Raw genomic sequence first — 21,511 nt, forward strand, 5'->3', positions numbered from 1 at the left:
AAGAGCCCCCACAGGATCTCCTGTCTTCTCGTCTGATCTTATTCTTTTGAGCTTGCTCCAATCCCGGCATCCACTCCCACACGGGGTGTAGCTCTGTAGGAGGAACTGGGAGGCAGCATTTTCTATAAATATTCGGCTTTTCTCCATGCCGGGGCTGGATTGAGCCGGTTGAGTCTCCCATGCAGGGACTTCCCCAGCCTGGTGGATGAGGTGTAGCTGTGGCGTGGAGGGAGAAGGAATGAAGAAATAGAGTTTAGCCACTGCCTTGGAAACAGGGCTGGCACAGGTGCTTGCTACAAAACCAACCTTTCAAAGAGCTGCCCTTCTGCTTTCGAATGAGTCAACCATTTTCATAACAGGATGTAATGGCACTGAATGGAAAGCATACCAGCAACCACTGACAATCTTCTTTGGTTTGCAAGTTTTCTACAGCCTGTAAAGAAAAAGTCCTTAGGAGAAGCCAGAAACTTCCACGTTGCCTCAACCATGATTGCTGTTTAGTTCCAGGTCAGATGATTCGTTGACCACCAAGCCTTCATAATGGTACACCATCCCAAGGCACCAATTGATGAAGACAATTTTTGTATCTTCCCAGTTTTTCCTAAATACTCATGACTGTTTTCGTTGAATACAGGCTTGTTTGGGTATATTTGGTGGTGGCATTACTCTGCCATCGACATAATGTCATGTTTGGTTGTATACCAACAAGTTCAACAGTCCAGAACATAGCTGCCTGCTCTGGTTTAGAGCTTGCCGCACTTGTTGCCACACAAAATTGCCCCAAATTGGACACCAAAACAGATGTTATGTGATCTAATGTAGATAATCAAGGTTATGCTAAGCGGGTAGTGCCATGTTGGACACACAGGAGGATGGGACACTGCTGGAATCCTTCACTACCCCCTCTCCAAACAAAAGATCCGTTAAGTGTCATTGATCATTGTGTCAACTAGTCAAACGTGTTCATTTGGAGATTAAAGTTTTACACAATTGAGCTACTGTTTGACCAGGGAATCTGCCAGAACCAGTTTGGAGCTCACACTGACTTTGGAGCCAAATTCTTAGATTTGTTAGTTAAATGAGATTTCAGGAAGTCAACAAGAAACTCAGCAAATATTTGCACTGCATATTTGAAGGGTGACTGGTCCATGTAGAATCGTTTTTTTGAAGGTGGAGTCACTTGGAAAAGTTCAATATTTGGTTTGGGAATGGGCTCCAGCGCTGGGCCCTTGTAGGTGGAAAAGCCCTTAGACAGTGACAGCGAGAGGAGGAAGGAGCCAGAGGTGTTTGAGCCCCAGTGGGCGTTGCTTGGGCGTGGAGACTGCAGGAGGGAAGGGAAGGGGCAGGCCCAGCGCTTCAGTGGCCAGGCTTGGTGCTACGTGGTCGGCCTGGTTTTTCCCCACGTTTCCTTCCCTGCACGGTGTAATGAATGGCTTCCTACTGGTCTGTGGCCGTGGCCCCGGCATAAAGAGTATACTTACCAAGGCCCAGAATACACACCCCAGCCAGCCAGCCAGCGTCCTGGCCTCTGAACACTCCCAACCACCAGTCCACCTGCTACGAACTGGCTCAGTCACACACTGTCCCATCAGCCACAATAGTGATAATGATTTCCAATGGGAAACGTACATTTTGAGAATTCCTAATCAACCATAGCATACTGTGCAGTTGCTGCTAATGTTTGCGTATCCTTTCAAGTCACATATTTTGAGTTAGACAGGATGAATGGTTGTCTAGGGGGTAGCATGTAATATTTCTGGTTCTTCCCACTGCCCAGCAGATGGAGTACTGTGTAGTATTTATACACTTGTGTCACTGTTTGATTTAACATTATTTGTTTTAAATATATCTAGGTTCAGTGGATTTTGGAAATAATTAGTTTCAATAAAAAGCTTTCAAGACTCGCCCAGACTGAAATCTGAGATTCAAATCAAATCAATAAATTATTTGTATAGCTCAATATCACAAATAGACATTTGCCTCAGTGGGCTTCACATTCCATACAGTATGACACCCTGCCCTTCGAACCTTAGCGCGGCTGAGAAAAAACTCCCAGTACAACCTACAAACTGCCAACAACAGCATATCTCAAACAAGACTTCAGAAATAACATTTCACAAAAACATTTACTAACATAGGTGCATAATTAATTTCAGTAAGATTTCTAAGGAGTCTAACTTAAAACTAACAGTGACTTGATACAGAATTGGAGAATGGATAATACATATCTCATCTTGTCTCATTAAATAGTTTCCTCGCTCATTAAGTTAGTTAGTTCATTTTGGCGCGATACTCTCTCTCTCTCTCTCTTTCTCTCTCTCTCTCTCTCTCTCTCTCTCTCTCTCGTTATTAAAAAGCTTTTGCCTAGTTATTACTTTGGTTATACATGTTAATACCTTTTTATTTCCTCACTGTGACCCCACTATGACCATCTTCTTACCGTGCTGTAATGTAAAATGCCAAATTATTCACCACATTATTCATCCGAATTAAGTTCTTGTCAATTCAAAAATAACAGGGCAGTGTGGTTTATGATATGTATGTAAGCAAATGTGTGTCACATGTTCAGTTTGGTAAATAGAATATCATTAAAACCCAATCCATTTTCTGTACCTACCTGTACTCACCTTCATCGGTTAGGAGCCTGTCCCACTATCTATTAGGCAAGAAGGACAGACCACAGAGACACAGGGAGAACTTGTAGTCCACATGGAAAGTCCCAGGCTGAACCAAGGACCGTAGCAGTTCAACATGTGTATCATTTCAAGATTAATGAGTGTGTGTGTGTGTGTGTGTGTGTGTGTGTGTGTATTTGTGTGTACGTAGGTGCTGTTTCTGCTGCGCTCCTACCAGACTGACTCACACAGACCCCTGCCAGCAGGAAATGGCATCAGCGAAGCCCTCCGTCAGCGCATGTGGCTCGCTTCACGGTAATCCTAGACACACACACACACATATGCATGCACGCACAGATAAGCATCCTACCCGCTCTTCCAACTCCCCTCACCAGAAGAATAGCTCCTTGTCTCACCGTTCATCCCCTCTCTGCCCGTGTCCGCTTCATGTCCTGGCCAGGCTTCCATTTCAAAGAGACCGCCTGCTGTCCCATCCGCCCCTACCCCCACCACCGCCACCCCCCGTACCCTCTCACCCAAGATCCAGGTCTCAAGATGTGGCACAGATTACCCGCCCGCCCCCCTCCCAACCTGGACCGAGGTCAGGCCTGGGTCTTCGGTCTCCCCACTGTGCAGCAGATAACACATGGGTCGGCGGGTTAGCAGCAAGCGCTAGCCCCCTGCTAGCTCCGCTTGGTTACACTGATGAGCCTTCATTAAGATGACGAGGTGAATTCTTGCTCACCAGAGCGCGCTGTCCGTTTGATCACGCAGAGGCCCGGCCGGCGCCCAGATCTAAGGACAACACAGGTCAGAGGATCTCTTGTTTTTGGCAAGAGAAACAGCCTACCCTGTCTCTTCCAGGACACCACTAATTTGAAGCGGCCACCTTCCAAAAAAGGATGGAATGCATTGTTCGTCTGCTCTGAGTCAGTGTTGAGGTTTTGGCCTCACACCATCCTCTCTGGGTTGTGTCATTTTGGACTTTTTCTGGCCCTGAGACTGGTGTCGGCGCTCTAACGATGACTGCAGACACTGGTGGAGCTCACTGCAGTTGACTTTGGCTGTGTGTTGGCACGTCAGGCCCCAGTACCAACCTCTTAGAACATCTCCAGTGTATTGTTTGGATTGTGATCTAATGAATTGGACTTCTTACAGCCCATTTCATAATGTTACCTCACATTTCATACACACATAAACACACTCAAGCCACTTCACAGGACTCGCCCCTGCCCAAATATGTTCTCACTTATGCCACATATGTGTGTGAGTGTGTGTGTCAGTGTCTGTGTGTGTTACGAGTGTGGCGCTTGTCTTATTAATATCTGAGTGATGAAAATGTGACGTCAAGCTCACACACTGTCTCCCTTGTTTTCACAAACACACTTGCGGGCTTTCACAGGGCTGTGGTTATACCCTTGATTGAACGCACACACAAGCTTAACACACACACACACACACACACACACACACACACTGCCCACACATGCTGATCCACTTACACATAAGCCATAGGCAGATAAAACACATTTATGTCAGTAATAGCATATATTCTATATTGTGGTGTGTGTGTGTGGGTGTGGGTGTGTGTGTGTTAATCAAATCTATGATCGCACAGCTGTGGGCATCTCATGTGATAGCTGCATATTGCTGCATATTCTGGACCTGATGGATTCACCACATGTGAATGTGCACACAAACACACACAGATCATGTCCTATTCTGCATCTTTCCCTGTGAGCAGTTGACCCACTGATAACAGTCACTTTTTGTTTGGGTAGTACTACATTAAAATCTCCAAACATGGCCACATGCACTAACAAACAGGGATATTGCTTAAACCGATATATATATATTATTTTTTATTCATATAGTCTTTTTTTGTAGAGGATCCAGCCAGCTTAAACAAAGAATTACAGACAATTAAAACACGAGAAATAACACCAAAAAGGCCAAAAAAAAAATTGAATTAAACAGAAATCCTATTTTAATAAATCATTTTAATACATTTCAATACAATCATGTAACATATTTCCTCCTTTAAACAAACTTAATGTCCTTTATTTAAAAACCTAAATAGGGTTTCTGACCTATCTGAAAACCTAAATAACTTACTAAATAAAACTTTATAAAATGAATGACGGAAGAATTCCATTGAGCTGCTTCAGTTTGAGGGGTCCTGGTATTTACTTGCTTTTCCTACAATTGCAAATCAAAAGAGGTGTTTCTAATATTTTGTCCAACCCGTTTCTATCAATAGCCGTAGAGTAAATAATAAACCCCTCTATATAACACAGTACAGTGACATCACAACACATCCTACTTCCACGTCCACCAGAATGATCACACAGTTGAATCAAGACCTCTAAACCTGTTCCAACCCAATACTAAATGTTATGACATTCATGAAGGTTGCATGTACATTAGTTAGTTTTTAGCTACCTAAATAACTGTCACACCGAGTGTATATGTTTTTAGCTCATTGTTTACTTGGCGATTATTTGCGAAATGTTGTCTATTTTAACATATTTCTGTTATTTGACTCTGGAAAACGTGCCAGTGTCTTTAAATAGGAAAGGTTACAATACGTAAACATATTGTTTTTGATGTAATAAATGTTGTCGGCAGTTTACAATATGAAGTGTAGCTTGAGATGAAATCATGGTATCCATTTAGGAGGTAGAGAATGAACTTTCCCCCACATAGTTGTTTTCCCATGGCACAGACCGGATGCATGATTAGCTGCCTTTGCCAAGCCACAGTCTGATCAGGGTTGGGAATGACGTCAGCCCTGTAGATCACACTTGTTTACACCAATTGATAAACACGCTCGCAACCAATATCATGACCCAAATTCATTGAGTTACCGATGACTTATGGCCTGATTTGCTAGATTGCCGTGAGACATGAGTCTGCATCTGAAGAATATCTTTGTCTATGATCTTATTGGAGAATGAGTAATCAGTGACTAGAGGCTGCAAACGTATCACTTGATCTGGATTTCTAATCAAATAGACTTATATCATTATAAATGCTTTTCAAACCAAATTCAAATCTAATGAAGCATGTGTTCAAGGTCAAACTGATTTTTATTTGGTGTCCTGAGCTCGATAGAAGGCAAAATCAACCATCCATAGGTTCATTTATGGAATGAAATAGTCTCTTTATTTTTTTCTGTTTGTCTCTCTTTAGACAAAATGCCTGTGTGGTGACCAGAGGAGCCTTCTTGGATGTGTTGGTGTGCCTATGTGGGCGGCAGATCAGTCTTCTGGAAGGTGAGTACATGTTGTGAGTGTTTCAAGGAAGAACTAAATGCCACACAACATGGAGCAGGACATAAATGTATCTGTTTCACCTAATACATCACATTGTTACCAGATAGAGGCTTGAGTAACTGACCCTTGGCCTATACAGATACAGATGGCTTGAGATCGCTTTCTTGACAATTCAAGATCAGCAGTAGGATTAAATTGTAGTTAGGTTTGGAATTCATGCTAGAATACAATATACACCATCTTAAAATGTTATACACTACAGAAAAACCACAACAGTTCAATAATTGGCCATAAATGGTGCTGTAACAATGACCCTCCCAAAATCTGTCTGTGAAACACTCACAAAACTCCATCTTTATGGAAGCCTTTGGACAGCCTGGACTTCATTCAAGTCATCTGAAAATGAGTTGATAGGGACGAGTCTTCACGGCCAAATCAACCTACCAAAGTGTCTAAAGGAACCCCTCAAACCACAATCTACTTATCTGTGTCCCGTCCGTAAGGTCAGCCAATTCAAAACACTCATATTTTTTATCAAAATATGGCTGAACTCACGGCGTTTGTTCAGCTTCCATATTATAACTGTCAAACCCGTACATTATAATGACTTATCTTACTTTATTCAAGTCACTGATTTAACTGTATTTCCACTCACTATGCTGATTGCCCTGAACCAGGTTTTGAAAAGGTTTGTTCCCCTAGTAGTTTTAGTCTTCGTCATGGTCTAGTCTTTTGCTGATGTCAGCCAGTTGCCGGGGACTTTATCTGCTCCGTAAACTGGCAACTGTGTTCCCTCCACTGGCTGAGATATCTGACTTTGAATGCTTCTCCATCCGAACAGACAACGCTGCAACGTTTGCTGGCGAGGCTGTTCTCCGCGCTCTCCATTTTGACGGATTGTTGACAGAAGTCGGCCTCATGTCTCGGCTAGTTCAGTGAAGCCCCCCTGTTGTGGGTGTGTGTGTGTGGGTGTGTGTGTGTGTGTACGTGTTTGTGGTGCGGTTGTGTGCACATGTGCCCGGGCCGGTGGGGGTCTCCACGGTGGAGGAATGTGAAACCAAAGGCGAGCGATCTCTGACAGATGGTGGGATTGTGCCTATGACCCAGTTTGTGTCTTTGCGCTGTACAGAGAGGGGGAAGAAAGGAGAGAGAGAAGGAGGGAGGGAGTCACTTGTGTTTTCGGTCGACCATGTGCTGAACACATGTTGGTCTTGACAGTGGAAATACCGCGGATTTCTCAAAACAAGCCTGTGTAGATGTAGGTTTGGCTCTGGTCCTTACATAACTAAACTAAGCTCCGTGTAGCTCAGGTCGCGTTCACACCGGCCTTGTTTAGCACGATTGAATCGTACCCTGGAGCGTTTTACCCCCTGTTGGTTTGGGTTGGTTTTGAACGCAGTCCAATACCTCTGGTGTGAACCCAACAACCAGACACTGGTCTGTTTGATAAAGGGTGGTTTAAGGCCTCTTGTAGGTGACCTCTGGAGCGGTTCATCACAGGAATGAACTCCATCCGCACCAATCACAGGAAGCCTAGTATTTACATTTCACCATTTTCTGCTGAATGTCTTCTATTAGATTCATGTGTTATTAAGTTATTTAGCCTACCCTGTCTGAGCGTACCCTCATATGCTCCGTCCATCACAGTCTGATGATATGGTATCACGGGCTGGTGTAGGTGGAGGAGTTGTAGTTAGTTAGCAGTAGCTCGGGCTAGCTTACAGAGTCGGCATACAAATGAGTTTTCCCGCATTATGTCTTTATTGTATTTTAAAATATTTAACAATCATCCCTACAACACTAGGTATCCAGGGCAATATGTTCCATATACATAAACCACCACCTTGTACTACATTTATTAGACTCTGGCTGTAACAATATGTGCCCGACATTAAGACCAGCATGAGAATAACCTGACAATGCTCCATGATGTAGGCTATGGTAGAAATTGTGTTTTTTATTTTTATTCTGACCAATAATTAAGAAGCATTTACGTGCACATAGCTTATGTTTTCAACTTATAATCAGTTTGAGTTACCGGTATACCTTTTGTGAACGCGAACCGAACCATCTGAAAAATGAAAGAATGTATCCTACTCACATCTGGTACACACTAAGGAAGCGAACCATTAGATGTGAACACAACCTCACACACCTCTATTATTGCCACAGCTCTGCCTTTTGACTTGGCTCTGTCTTTCTACTTCTTAATGCCAGTCCCTCACCTATGTTTCCCTCTAGTATAATTGCACTTCAAATCACATGTGCAGTTAAAAAGCCGCAGGTCGGAGACCTTCATTTGAACGCAGCAGGCTGGCAGCGGGGGTAAAGGAGGTTAACAATTAGCTTTTTTTCAATCTATTTTTTCCCTCTTTTAACTGGCGCCCTGCATTAAGTGGGATATATACGCATTAAGCAGCCAGTTCCTCTGGGCTCTGAACACTGGTCTTTGTGCATGTGTTTCTCTGCCCCAGCCAGCCCACCCCCCTTTGATCCATACAGACTCATAAAAAAAAGCCCCCACTGTCCATTGCTTCATCCTTACCTCTGCCAGTCTTCTGTTTCTCTACTTCCCATCCATGACAGTGAAGCGTTTTGGTTTGAGGAAAGTATGGAACATTTGCACAGAACTTTTTGCTGGAGTTGAATGTGTTTCCCTTATCATTGTAGCAGATGCCGATTGTAAAATACGATGTCAAATGAGTCCAAATCCCTCTGAAGTCATGCTGAGAATCTGGAAAAGCATGCTTCCTTGGTAAATCTTTATCGTAACAAGTATGTCAGTGCTGAAGAAGAACTCTCTAAATCAGAACTGTGCGTAGTAAATATACATACAATTGCCATAGGGAGAAACACATAATGTCTGCTGGCTTTGTATACCCAATCCATTTGAACTGAAGCCTCATATGAACTTTAAATTAAGGTCAGAGGACATTTTTTGCATGGAACGGGGACTGCTTTTGTCCCTCAGTGAAGTTGCATCTTAAAGGTTAGTATATGGACAGGAGAAATGTCTTGGAGTTCATACACATATGTGTGAAACTATCCAAACCTATCCGTTTAGTTTAATCTGTTTTAGTAAAACCAAAAAAGCATGTTGCCATAATGGGACTCCTCTCAACTTTAGCACATGAAATAGATTTCCATCGTTGACAGCTTGGTTAGCCATGTAGATCCATATTTGGATACTTGCGGCCATTTAACTTTGTGCTTTCTTACACCAACCGCTGCAAATGCAAGATGTTAAGAGCTTTGTAATCCTCCTCTTCTTCCTATGAAATACTACTGGATGCTCCTTTTCAGACATTGCCCCCCTGAAGAACCATGGTTCCCAATCTGTGGCTCAGGGGGGCTCAACCAAGTGAACTACAGGAGTCAGTTAATGAAATTAAAATCGTGAGACGAATCAGATGTAAGTGAGTTTTTTATTTAAATTAAATATTGATGGGATTGATATTGACACAATCATAAGCAGAATTTCCGTCCGGAGTTACCTGCTCAAACATTATTCATTTGTACCTCATTTTCCTGCCTTTGTCATATTCTTTGGTCAGACAAGCTGCTGTTTTATTTAACAGTCATTTGGCATTTAAAGTTGTAAAACTGGCTCATGAATTAGCAAGCTACTGTGTGCCTAGTGGACAAAGTGGTCATTTTCTAGCTATCTGCTATTTATAGCACTTAGACACTTTCAGGACAACGACTTACCCACAAACACTGGTACATATATGTGTAGGGACAGAGCTTTCAGGGTAATTAGAGGGAGGGACCTCAGCAAATTGTCAAGCTCCATCGGCATGAGAAGGAGGTCCGCTCTCTCTCACTGTCAGACACACACACACACACACACACACGTAGCGTCTGGGGTTTGTTTTTCACAGTTTTGGGTCTTGACGGTGGACGCTGATGTGAAATCCAGCTGTGTGCTTGCGTGTGAGGGGACGTGCAAGTGTCTAGCCAAGAGTTCTATCTTGACACAGCAAAGCGTCCTTACAGCCAGCTCTCAGTGGGCTATGCAGAGTGCTAATGGGGAACCAGCAAGCTAACTGGCACACTCATACTCACTCTCACCCAAATACAGTTTTTAATTTTAGTTTCTGTGTGCTACATCTGTACAACCAAGCTCTTCATTCACTCGATACAAAACACGCAAGCACACTCACTTACGTACAGCTTCGTCATCTGTGCTCAAACACACAGACACACACACATGTTGGTGTTCCACTCTATTTCCCAGAGACACTTCTTCTTCAAAAGCATGGAGCTAAAATGTGGGTGTTGTCTGAGGGGACCTGTTCTGTTTAGTCACTGTTAAGTTTGGATGACAAAGTGTGGCTGGGTACCCATCTTACCCCCTTAACCACCAAACAGAAAAGGCTTGCTCAAGGTTTATTTGAACCAGATGTGGTGGTTAACATTTAGCTTAAATATTAGACCTGTGCTGTAAAACAAGGCCCTGCTCACACATGAAGCCCTCACACGAGTTAGCTCACTGTTTTAACCTCCTCGACACATGAGTAGCAGATGATACCAATCTACTGCTCTAAACTATGACTTTATCCCCAAGTGTGTGATGTGTGTTTGTTCATAGAGTAGATGTTGGATGTGTCCACAGTCAGGCTAATGACTGCTAGGTCAAGGCCCGGCTCGTTCTCGTCTCACGTTTCTTGACTTAAAGATGACAACTGCCAGTGGGAATCATCACAACCGGTGACCGTGACCAGCTCTGACTTCAGGCCATGTTTTCCAGTTTCCATTTTCTTTTTTTCTTCTTCTGTCCGTTCCAGTGAGGTTGTTGAGCGAACTTGATGCATCGGTGTGTTTATTCTATAGAGCAGCGGTGTGGTTAAGCGATTACACCGGAACTTTTAAACTAAAAAAGGTAAACTTTGATTGTTCAGCTGACCACAAAAATGTTTTGATCGCATTATTCCCTGCTTAGTCCTAAATTGGTTTAAATGGTTTCTCCTGAGTTCTGTACGGCATGGGATATGTCGCTTAAGCTTGATAGTGTAAAGCACAAAGCACAGCTCAGGCTTATGGAACCGACAGTTAGATTCAGGGCCAATCAGAGCAGACTGGGATTTATGGAATGCGGAGCTTAAAGAGACAGGCTCTTAAATGGAGCGTTTCAGACGGGGACTGAAAGGGGAGATTCAGTAAGGGCACTGTGAGAAACATAACGTTTTTTTTGGGAGGGGGGGGGGAATACACCATAAAAACTATTTCTAGTAGAAACCTAAATAACAATTTTGAACCTAAAAAAAATTAGCATAATATGTGACCTTTAAACATAGGCTACAAAAATGTAACAGTCATAGATAATAAGTCATGGATTAGTTAAGTCTTTACTATTTATGGTCTGGGGAGCATTCATTTCTTTACCAAAACGGCAATCCACCCAATATTATATCATTCAGATTCAACCAAAGCGGTGAGCAGATCCGTAGGGCCACTTTAGCGTGGCTAAATGTCTGTGGATCTCTGAAACCCAATTTAAACCGGTGCACCACCTACTGTACGCCCTCCGCTGCATTCTGCACCTACACCAATGCGGGCCTCATCCCAGGGTATCCGCAAAATGTAAAAAGTCATCGCAGCTTAATGGAGTCTGGCCCGAGTCCAGCTGCAGGTTTGCACACGAGTGGCGTAAAGAGACACAAGTGTTACCCAGACACACGGAATTAAATAAACACAGCTGTGGGGGGGGGGAACAATGGGTGTTTATGATCACACATGAAAAATCACATTCAAGTGGCCCTCACGGGAACATCTTTCATTTTGCTGAAGGGAATGAATGCCTGACCTGACCCCCCCAGGTGTTCACTCTGTTTTAATAAAGGCCGTCCGAAAGAACAGCTTTGCATCCTGACAAATGGTGTTTAGTCTCTTGCTCTTTATGCACTCCATCATTTGCTCCTTTAAAAGTTTTTGGCTTGGCCTTTTTCTTTCTTTCTTTCTTTCTTTCTTTCTTTCTTTCTTTCTTTCTTTCTTTCTTTCTTTCTTTCTTTCTTTCTTTCTTTCTTTCTTTCTTTCTTTCTTTCTTTCTTTCTTTCTTTCTCCCATTCGTTCTCCCTTTCGTTCTTTAATTAGTGCCACTCAAGTCAGTTGACAGAAAGTATTTTTTGGGCCCCCCCTTGATTGGCTTGTCTTTAGTGTTTGTCTTGGACGTAGTGGGTGTGTAAAGATTTTGACTCTGAGTCACGTATGGATCAGGACCGTAGCATTACATTTGAACGTATCGTCGTGTGACAAGCTAATGGTAGCATGCTGTTTCTATAAGCCTTTGACACACACACACACACACACACACACACACACACACACACACACACTGCATGTCTCTCTCTACTTCAGCATGACAGACAGCTGTTTTCTCTTTGACACGCTCCCATTCTCCTCCAGTCATCCTCCCCTCTCTTTCTCTCTCTCTCTGCTCCCTTCATCATCTGTGTCATTACTGTGCCCCTACCCCCCCATTATAACCATTAGGCTATGCTTATTTGGCCCCGGACCCCCCTTTGAGGATCAGGTTCCATAGTAACCTGGCCCGTCTCCACGGTAACCCTGGCCCATCTCTGGAGGAATGTGCCATTTCCCGCACTTTTGTCAGGCCACGTTTTGAGTGGCGCGGCGGGGCCAGATTGAGTTGCACCGGGTTTCATAAGCTCTGTGTGTGTGTGTGTGTGTGTGTGTGTGTGTGTGTGTGTGTGTGTGTGTGTGTGTGTGTGTGTGTGTGTGTGTGTGTGTGTGTGTGTGTGTGTGTGTGTGTGTGTGTGTGTGTGTGTGTGTGTGTCCTAAACTAATTGAGTTGGCTGTCAAAGCCGGGTCTGTGTGTAGTCTTGGAGCAATACTGTAGGGAGGAGCACAGCTTTAGAATGGCATTGGATTTCTTTATAGTCGCCCTGCCTCTGGATTATACTTATATTTCAGAGGAAGTACGTGCTTGTGTGTGTGTTTATTTGTGTGTGTCCATCACTCCCCCAAGGGTGTATGTTCACAGGTGGCTGGGTTGGCGCAGCTACGGGCACTTCCAAACAGACACTGACGCAGCCTTTCCTATAAAAGTCAAAATAGAAAAGAAAAAGAGGACACAGGCTTCTTCAGTCTGGCCTGTTGTCTGCATCTGTTTGCTTCTCAAAGGACTGTGTGTGTGTGTGTGTGTGTGTTTTTTTTACATAAAGCCACTGGGAATAGTCCAATAAACTTAGGTGCTACAATTTTAAATGTAGGCGGCGAGGCATTATAGAGTCAAGATGAGCTAAAAGCTTCAACTTCAATTCCCAATGGAAACAAGAATCATTCAGGTTCAATAGGAAATAAAATAAAAGCGATTTAGTTTAAGACCTTTGTGAAATGAAATGTGTAACATTGCTGGCTGCCTTTATCTGGTATAATAGTGGCTGTTTTGTGAACTATGTAGAATATCGCTATATATTAGAATATGCCCATATATGACCATGTATCGTATATCATAAAGTCCTTGCCAGTACCCAGCCCTAGTTACTATTCAGTTGTGATAAAGGTATCATATAAAACTTCCATTCTTTCACTTATTTCTAATTAACCTGACTTCCAGCACTTTTATCGTTTTTTTTCGTGTTTTGTTTTTTAATTCCAGAAATAATGGGTTTATGTAAAGTGATTTGAAATGACCTGCTGTTAAAGGAGGTTTGAAGTGGAAGGATAAGGGAACGTCCTTTTGCTTTATTTGTTCAAACGTACTCTAAAAAAAAAATTTGAGAAAAAAAAATCCTATAAACAAAAAAAGGTTGGCTTACATGGAACATGCTGTGTGCCTTTTTTTTTAATCAGACTCTGAAGCTGGACATCTCCGTGGGGAAGCCCTGTCCGTCCTGCTGGCCTCTGAACTCATCACCTCCGACACCTCTTCTTCCTCTACCAGCATTTGCAGCAGCCTGGGGCCCGGCAGCACACAGTACCTGCTCAGCCTGGCCCGCGTGGCCCTCAGTGCCAGTGTGGAGATCCCTGAGCTCTGGGGGGGAGGTGGGGAGCTCACCAGCCAGCTCCCACTGCTCCTCCTGCAGTGTCCCCACTACGAGGTGAGGGAGCTGCTACTGGAGGGGGTCCTGAGGAAACTACAGGAGGAGGAAGAGGAGGAGAAGACCAGTAGACCTCAATGGCTGGACCAGACCACCATGTATAACCTGACCAGCCTGGCTTTTCACGAGACCCACCCCCAGTGTCTGGCCAAGGTGAGACCCCACACACACACACACACACACACACACACTCACTCTCAAAAACTGTTATTAGAGGGGGGCATTTGTCTGTTGTGTGTTTTTTGTCTGAGAGGTGGTATATTACGTGTCTGCTGGGTTTTTATGGATGTGTGTGTGTGTGTCTAATTATTTGTTCAGGCGTGTGTGTGTGTGTATGTACGTACGTGTGTGTGTGTATGTACATGTGTGGTACTTACAGTAAACTGGCATATGGGCGCAAGTGTTTGTGTCAATTGGTTTTGTGGGACTGACTTTACTCTTGTGTGTGTGTGGCATCATTTGATAGCCTGTCATCACACAATGAGAAGCTCTCTCTCTCTCTTTCCCCTCTCCATCACAGCTCATCACTGAGCCAAAGGGACAATTTGCAGCAAATTGATTAAACGTCCAAATCCATCTTCTTAGAGAGTTGCGTGAGAAGCTGGTTGGCCGCAGGGGGACCACGCCAAAGCTCGCTGGCAGCTCTCGCTCACACACTCACACACTCACTCACTTACTTACTAACACTCATGAGAGCTTTGGTATGGTTTCCACTCTACCAAGCCTTTTTCTTGCAGGGGAAAGTTTAGCCTATTTCCTGTTTGGGGACATGAGGTTTTATTTCAGTGTGTTGGTAAAGCCGGGACATGTCTGATGGTTACCCGTTAACTCTCCTCCAGAAATGACGTTACTCAGCACTTGCCGGGACCCGCTGTGTGTGTGTGTGTGTATTGTGTTTTCTTGTCGTTTTTGTGCGTCTGGTAGAGCATTCTTCTTCGCCAGGCGCTGCTTTTACAGGCCGCCCGTTAATGTTTAAAGCGGTCGGGCCCGTTTAGTGGAGCCCTCAAGGACACACCAACCCCAAACGGGCCAGATGCCATAGCGCGCGTTGGACTCCAGCAAAGCATTCTGGGAGAGGAACATGAAGCAGCAGCAGCAGCAACAGCAGCAGCAGGCCAAGGACACAGCGTAGTTCTGCTTTCCTGCCCAGTTCTGATGACACTCCCAGTGCTCACACACTATAGCTTTTGCCAGCAGTGTGAGTGGCTGCTTGTTTGTGACCTTTCTCTGACTGGGACACACTGGGATTAATTAGGGACATCCTGTCATATTGCAGATGAAGGGAGAGGCTTTGATGATTTTGCTTTTGATTTTTTCTTGTACAATGAAGAACGGACAGATAAGATCAACCATGCATCATTCATTACAGATGACTGTGGAAAAACAAGATGGAAAGATAGAATCAATAAAGCAATACAATTGAGCATTTAAAAAAATATATAAATGTATGTATTCTGCACAGGGGCAGATCTACAGGGGGGCTACTACAGGACTGTAAAGCCTTGGCCCCCCAAGCTGCCACCCCCCCCCCTAACTTTTGTGTTCTTAAAACTGTACTTGTAAGAACAGTCCGTGTCAATAAGCCTCTCAAAGCATTGAAACATACAATAAATTGAACAAAAGTAGATCATTGTAAATGTAATCAGCCCCTGCCTCTCAAATACTTAGCCACGGCACTGCATCAAACGTGCATAGCGGCTTTCTGTCACACACAGCGAGTCTGCTTGCCGTGTCCTGCAGCCTTGCAAAGATTAGAACAACTGAGCTGCCCCGAGCCTCCTTAGGTGAAGTCAGTTTCACTTTGGGAATTTTAAGTTTAAGTTGAATTTGTAATGAATGCCATGTACGATAAAGGTTATTCAGCAATAGAGCACATCCATTAATGGTTAGCCACTGGTGAAATCACTTGCTCGTGATTTTAAAGGAGCATATCGCCTTTTTATTAGTTTTGATTTGAGTTAAAGACGAGCTTGATAGAAAAGATTTCAAACTTGCATGTTTGGATCCATAACGTTTAACAGAGGATCCCCGTTTAGAGAGAGAGACAGAAAAGAAGGTCGCCGTTTCAAGAGTGTTAAATTACAACACACTACACAGAGATCATAATTTTTAATTGAATAAGCAGTAGCCTACTTAAAACTCACATATCACAGCGATCAGGATGCACAAATTAAACCAGGTTAGCCTCCACTGTCAAACATAACTATTCTAAACACAACTGCTTGTACTGCCAACAGACAGACCAGGATGCATCAGGAGATGAGCTTTGTATATAACTGAGCTCTGAGCTCTGTATATAACACCGGGCCGATAAGTGTGCATAGGGACACGGTCTCAAGACAGCAAGGGTTGGGATTGACTCACAACAACAAAACTTAATAACGTCTGTTTTTCATTTCTGCTTCGTGATATGGTTTGAGTTTGTTTTTATTGAAAGCCATTATTGAAAGAAAGAGTCATCACTTTGTTCTGTGAGTCATGGTTCCTTTCACGGAGATAATGTTTATGCCAAAATAAAGAAGAGGGGGGGGGGGCTAGCAGAAGACAATGCCACATGATCTTGTCAAATCACGATTCTAAGATGCCAATAAGCCTTCAGTAAAAAAAAACAGCCGCACCTTGAGGAGTGTGAAGGCTTAAAAAGACTCCGGGCCAGACCGCATTGCATGTGTGCAAACTTGGGTAGAGTGTTACGTTTATGTCTGTTTACGTTGTTTAGTGAGTCTGCTGCTCATGCAGGGTGGGCATGGCTGTTTATTTGCATGTCAGAGCTATGAAAAGTCTGTACGCGTCTCTACACTTGAGTTGGCATGTTTTCCTGTGACTGTGTATATTTGAGTATGCGGCCGGTCGAGTGCGTCGCAAGACCGGGAGCTCATTAAAGCAGCTTGTAAAAGTCAGCAGCAGCAGCAGCAGCAGCAGCAGCAGAGAGTGTCAGAGCGGAGCAGTCCCAATACCTGGCAGACATAGAACCAGGCAGCAACACACAGGCACTATAGCGGGGATTTAAGTTATCCGGTCATGCAATGAAGTAGAGAGGAAGGCAGTGGAATTAGTGGCACAATGATTGATTCACTCAAGAGCCAATAGGACGTACTGAAATAGTGTCTGAAAAGTGCACTGCAATGGTCTGCTGTGGTTCATTTGTGTTGACGCTTTTAGAACACTTCCAGAGGGCGCTTGTGGTGTATTGGTTAGAGCGTGTGTGTCCCCCCATAGAGGCTCAGTCCTCAGAAGCAGTAGTCCACGGGATAGAATCCAGCCCGTAGTCGTTCTCTGCATGTCATTCCCCTCTGACCCATTTCACCTCTGTCTCTCTAACAAACTGTTTAAAAAAAGCCCAGAAATGCCCAAAAAATAATCTTAAAATAAAAAAAGGACCAAAATGTCTTGTCGCCAGCAGTATGGAATAAGGACAACATAGCTGTGTGCACAAACTATGTGCTGTTGTCAGGGAATTCTGATTAAAGGCTATCTCTCTTGATCCAATACAATTTGCACTAATAGTGGCATTTATGCATGTTGGCCACTTGGAGGTAGTGGGCTAAAAGGAAGTAAACGGGAAGCTAAAAGACCTCACATTATGTAAGGTCGCAATAACCTTTGACCTCCAATCTTTTCAGTTCACCCTCCAGTCCAAGACTGCATTTCAATACCCATACTTTCTGATATTTAGTATGGTAGAAAAAAGATTTAGGATGTCCAAATTATTTAGTATGCTTAAAAATACCCAGATGTCTACTACGTCTGGCCGAGTGTTTTAATGTTGAAATCCGCATGCTATTTAGGCAATTCTGACCCACAATCCAGTGCGCCCTGGAGGGGACACCACAACGACAGAGCCGCCGTATGAAAACTACCAGGGATGCGACGGCTACTACATGGTGCATGGTAACTAAATTCTTTCTAAGGTCAGATGTAGTATGTAGCATAGAAAAAAAGAAAGAGTATGCGATTTGGAACACAGGGCAAGTGTCAGTTTGTGCCGAGTGTGAGGAAATCATGCTTGTATCTTAACCTACCTGATGATGATGTTTTTTTTGATTGGCTGGACCAGAGTCAGTCACAGCAACAGACTAGCTGTTCTGAGGTCTGCCCTAACTTGCTGCTACCTTGTCTTTTCACTGCTCACATGAGCAAATATACAGCGACACACACACACATGCACACATAAACACAGATGTTTACACACAGACACTGCATGCACCCCGCTCACCCACACCCGCTCCTATAAAAGCAAGCTTCATTTTAAAGCTCTAATAACAGGTCAGTGGGGCCTTGAAAGAAATAATAATCAGTGAGATATGCAGGAATGGAATGTCAACATGTGTTCACCGCTGGATGTGTGTTTATTAACGGGGGACTCACGCGGTGGAAAACATAGTATTTTTCCTCCTCTGTAGGAGTGACCCGGCAAAGAAAACAGAATGGGAGGGACTGGGGGGAGCAGTAAAGGGTGAAGGAAACAGAAGAACAAGTTGAGGAGGTTAGGCTTGAATGGATGCTAAGAGTAGACAAGTGGACGAGGAACATATTACTCCCTGAAAAAAGTGCCTTGGAAAAAAAAGTGCCTTGAAATATGCCTGTGTAAAATAGATGTGTTTGTGCATCCATGTACATGCTATAGGGGCAGCTGTCCCAGACATAAGAGTTTTGATAGTCAAATCTGATTGGACGATTCTTGCCTATAGTCAACTAATTGTCCACACCATACAAAGAATGGTCCTTGTTTCATAACCACCTTCTGCGACTTGTGAGTTTGGCCTTTGAATCGGACTCCTACGATCAAATTGTTGTTGACTATTCGGGGTCAGTCCTAGTACATGCATTCAGTATGTTTGTGTGCTGTGTGTGAAAGAGAGAGCTAGGCAGCTGTGTGCCCGTGGTTAGGGTGTGCGTTGGGAGGATCTGACCGGTGTGGTAAAAATACCCTTGGGGCAACACGCCAGCCCCACTTGCAGAGAAGGACACCAAAGCTGTGTGTGTTGACGGACGGCCCGGAGCAACTACCCATCACCAGTTAGCTCTGAGTGACTGTGTGTGTCTGTCTGTCTGTCTGTCTGTCTGTCTGTCTGTCTGTCTGTCTGTCTGTCTGTCTGTCTGTCTGTCTGTCTGTCTGTCTGTCTGTCTGTCTGTCGGAGGTGAAACAGAGTGACTACATTCTAACCCTAGCCGTCTCCTCTCAGGTGCTCAGTGTGTTGGTTGTGCTGGGCTCCGGGGCTGAGCTCCAGTGGAGGGACGGTGATCAGCTTCTGTCCCAAGAGGAGGCCCTGCTCCACCTTCTCACTCTGGCTCAGACGTCTGCTCACAGGTCAGAGAAAGACACACAAATCATACATGTACCAAATACACCATAACATCCTCCCCAATGTCCTCTGTTTCCTCTGTGTGGGCCAAAGGATGAGAAGGTTATTGCATTCTTTAAGGCCCTGCACTAACAGTCCTAACCAATGTTTATCTCGGGTAGAGGATTCAAATAGTGTGATACCTGAAAGCCCTTACGCCAAAGAATTCAGCGTACAGATAGCACTGCAGGATGTGTGTATGAATCACCCTAACATTTACATTTGGTTTTCTTTTTCAACCATTAAAATACTAAAGTACAGGTAAGGCTGAACTTGTTTATGAAATAAGTCTTTAAAGGTCACATATTATAGTCATTTTCAGGTTCAAAATTGTAATTTGGGTTTCTACTATAAACTGTTTTCATGATGTAGTGTCCAAAAAGAAACTTTTATATTTCTCAGTGCCATTGCTGAATCACCTCTTTTCAGCCTCTGACTGAAACGCTCCGTTTTAGAGTCTTGTCTCAAAAAGCCCAGTCCGTCCGGATAGTCCGTGAATGTTACTGCCGATTTGGATGGAACTGTCAGTTATCTGTCATCATTAGGGGAGCCAAATCTGACTGGGGTTTCTGAACACGGCTTTCAGAAAAGTGGAAGATAGATGGTTTTTTTTTGTCATACTTTGGGAGTCTCTAGTCACACCTGGGTCCCGTATTAATGTTGACAAAACATGGAATAAATGCATTTTGCATTATAGTTGACTTTTGAAACATTCAGTATTTTGAACTGCCAACCGAAAACGACATGACAATTAAAGGCACTCTAGCATATCTATGATTTTTTATTTATTTTTTTGCCCTTGATCTGCCATTTTTCACCCATTTTTAGGCTGAATTTTACATGATTTAATTAGATGGACAATAGTGGACAGACGATAGGAACTAAAAGGACAGTGAAATGTTGGAATGACCTGTTCCCATTCTGAGGGTGAAATGGACCACCAAGGTTGTTGTTCCTGGGTCTTCTAGAAGAGAGTCCAGAGAGTTGGTTTCCAGGTTGGGACCTTTAGTACATCGGGCCATCACCTGGAACTTTCTTTCATTTCTTATTCCAGGTAAAAGCAGGAGAAAGGGGGAGGCTACTGCGTGACTCGTAAGCGTATGCTCCCTGCTGAAAAACCTGCTGTCAAAACAAGTGTCTACGAAATCCCACAGCAGCTTTTAGGCCTGATGGATGGATGGAAGAAACGGGTCAAGATGCAACCACACACTCCTTCTCCTCCTCCTTCATCCCCCTGTTTTCTCTGGCTACCCTCCTGCTGGTGAAAGAGCCCTCATGCCTGTCTGTCTGGAATTCATTCAGAGCCAGAGTCCATGGAGGAAGGGACATGATTTTGGTTCACTGACTGCACCTTAACCCTGCACCTGGGCACACCTGGAGCCAACTGGCCCCCTCTCTGCCATGGGTGTTGTGTTGCCCTGTGTATTGTTGCAGTCGTTAGGTAACCAAATTGTCCTCCAGGCCTCTGAGAGCTGGTCGTATTTTAAACGTGGCTGAAAGCTGATATTTGTGCTCTCATCACTGCATTATTCTTACATTGGATTATTCACACCTGTCGGAGCCCAAACCATTACTTTTGTGAGATTTTTAAGGAAGGGCTCGTGAGCCATAGGGGAGGGGGGGCTCTTACCACAAACTGAATTGGCCCATACTGTTGTCCCAGTGTGTGTGTGTGTGTGTGTGTGTGTGTGTGTTTACTGTAAGCCCCTTTGACAAGCATTGACAGACACACACCTTCCTTGACAAGCCACCGCTGTACTTTTCTCACCCCCCCGACAAGAGAGTACAGGGCTTGAACAAGGGCTTGGATTACAAAGGGCTTTTAGAACCGGCAAAGCCTTTCCCTCCCACCCTCCCACCCCCCCCCCCAAACCACAATCCCTGGACCCGGAGGATCCACTTTCCGCTTTGGAGCGCCCCCAGGGTCATGATTAGAGCCGGGGAGGTTGGGTTGCCGGCTGCCCTTGTCCCGCCGTGTGATTGAATGGCACTCGGGCTATTGTGATCCATAATGTAGTGGCGAGTACCAAGCACACTTCTTTTGTGGATTTGTAAGTCAATACAGTTGGAGTGATGCGTGTTAGCTGACAGCACCTGAAGTGTGATGTGTGAATAATGCTTTCCAAAGAAGGGCCCCCCCGAGGAGGAAACACCGCTATCATTTTCAGACCCTCTCACTACACCATAACATGTCAAATTAAAGGGTTGGTTCG

General features: G+C 44.2%; 1 protein-coding gene across 1 annotated transcript in view; it reads left to right on the plus strand.

Annotated features, from left to right (window-relative positions):
* The window catches only part of thada (THADA armadillo repeat containing), a 107,518-nt gene that overhangs the window by 69,900 nt on the left and 16,107 nt on the right, over window positions 1–21,511 (plus strand). Inside the window, exons 31-34 of the mRNA XM_080036353.1 lie at window positions 2,827–2,930; window positions 5,808–5,890; window positions 13,706–14,106; window positions 19,140–19,264. Coding sequence (XP_079892479.1) covers window positions 2,827–2,930; window positions 5,808–5,890; window positions 13,706–14,106; window positions 19,140–19,264 — 713 coding nt within the window. The remainder of the gene's footprint in view (window positions 1–2,826; window positions 2,931–5,807; window positions 5,891–13,705; window positions 14,107–19,139; window positions 19,265–21,511) is intronic.

The sequence above is a fragment of the Ammodytes marinus genome (genome assembly GCF_949987685.1).
Source record: "Ammodytes marinus genome assembly, chromosome: 11".
Classification (NCBI taxonomy): domain Eukaryota; kingdom Metazoa; phylum Chordata; class Actinopteri; order Uranoscopiformes; family Ammodytidae; genus Ammodytes; species Ammodytes marinus.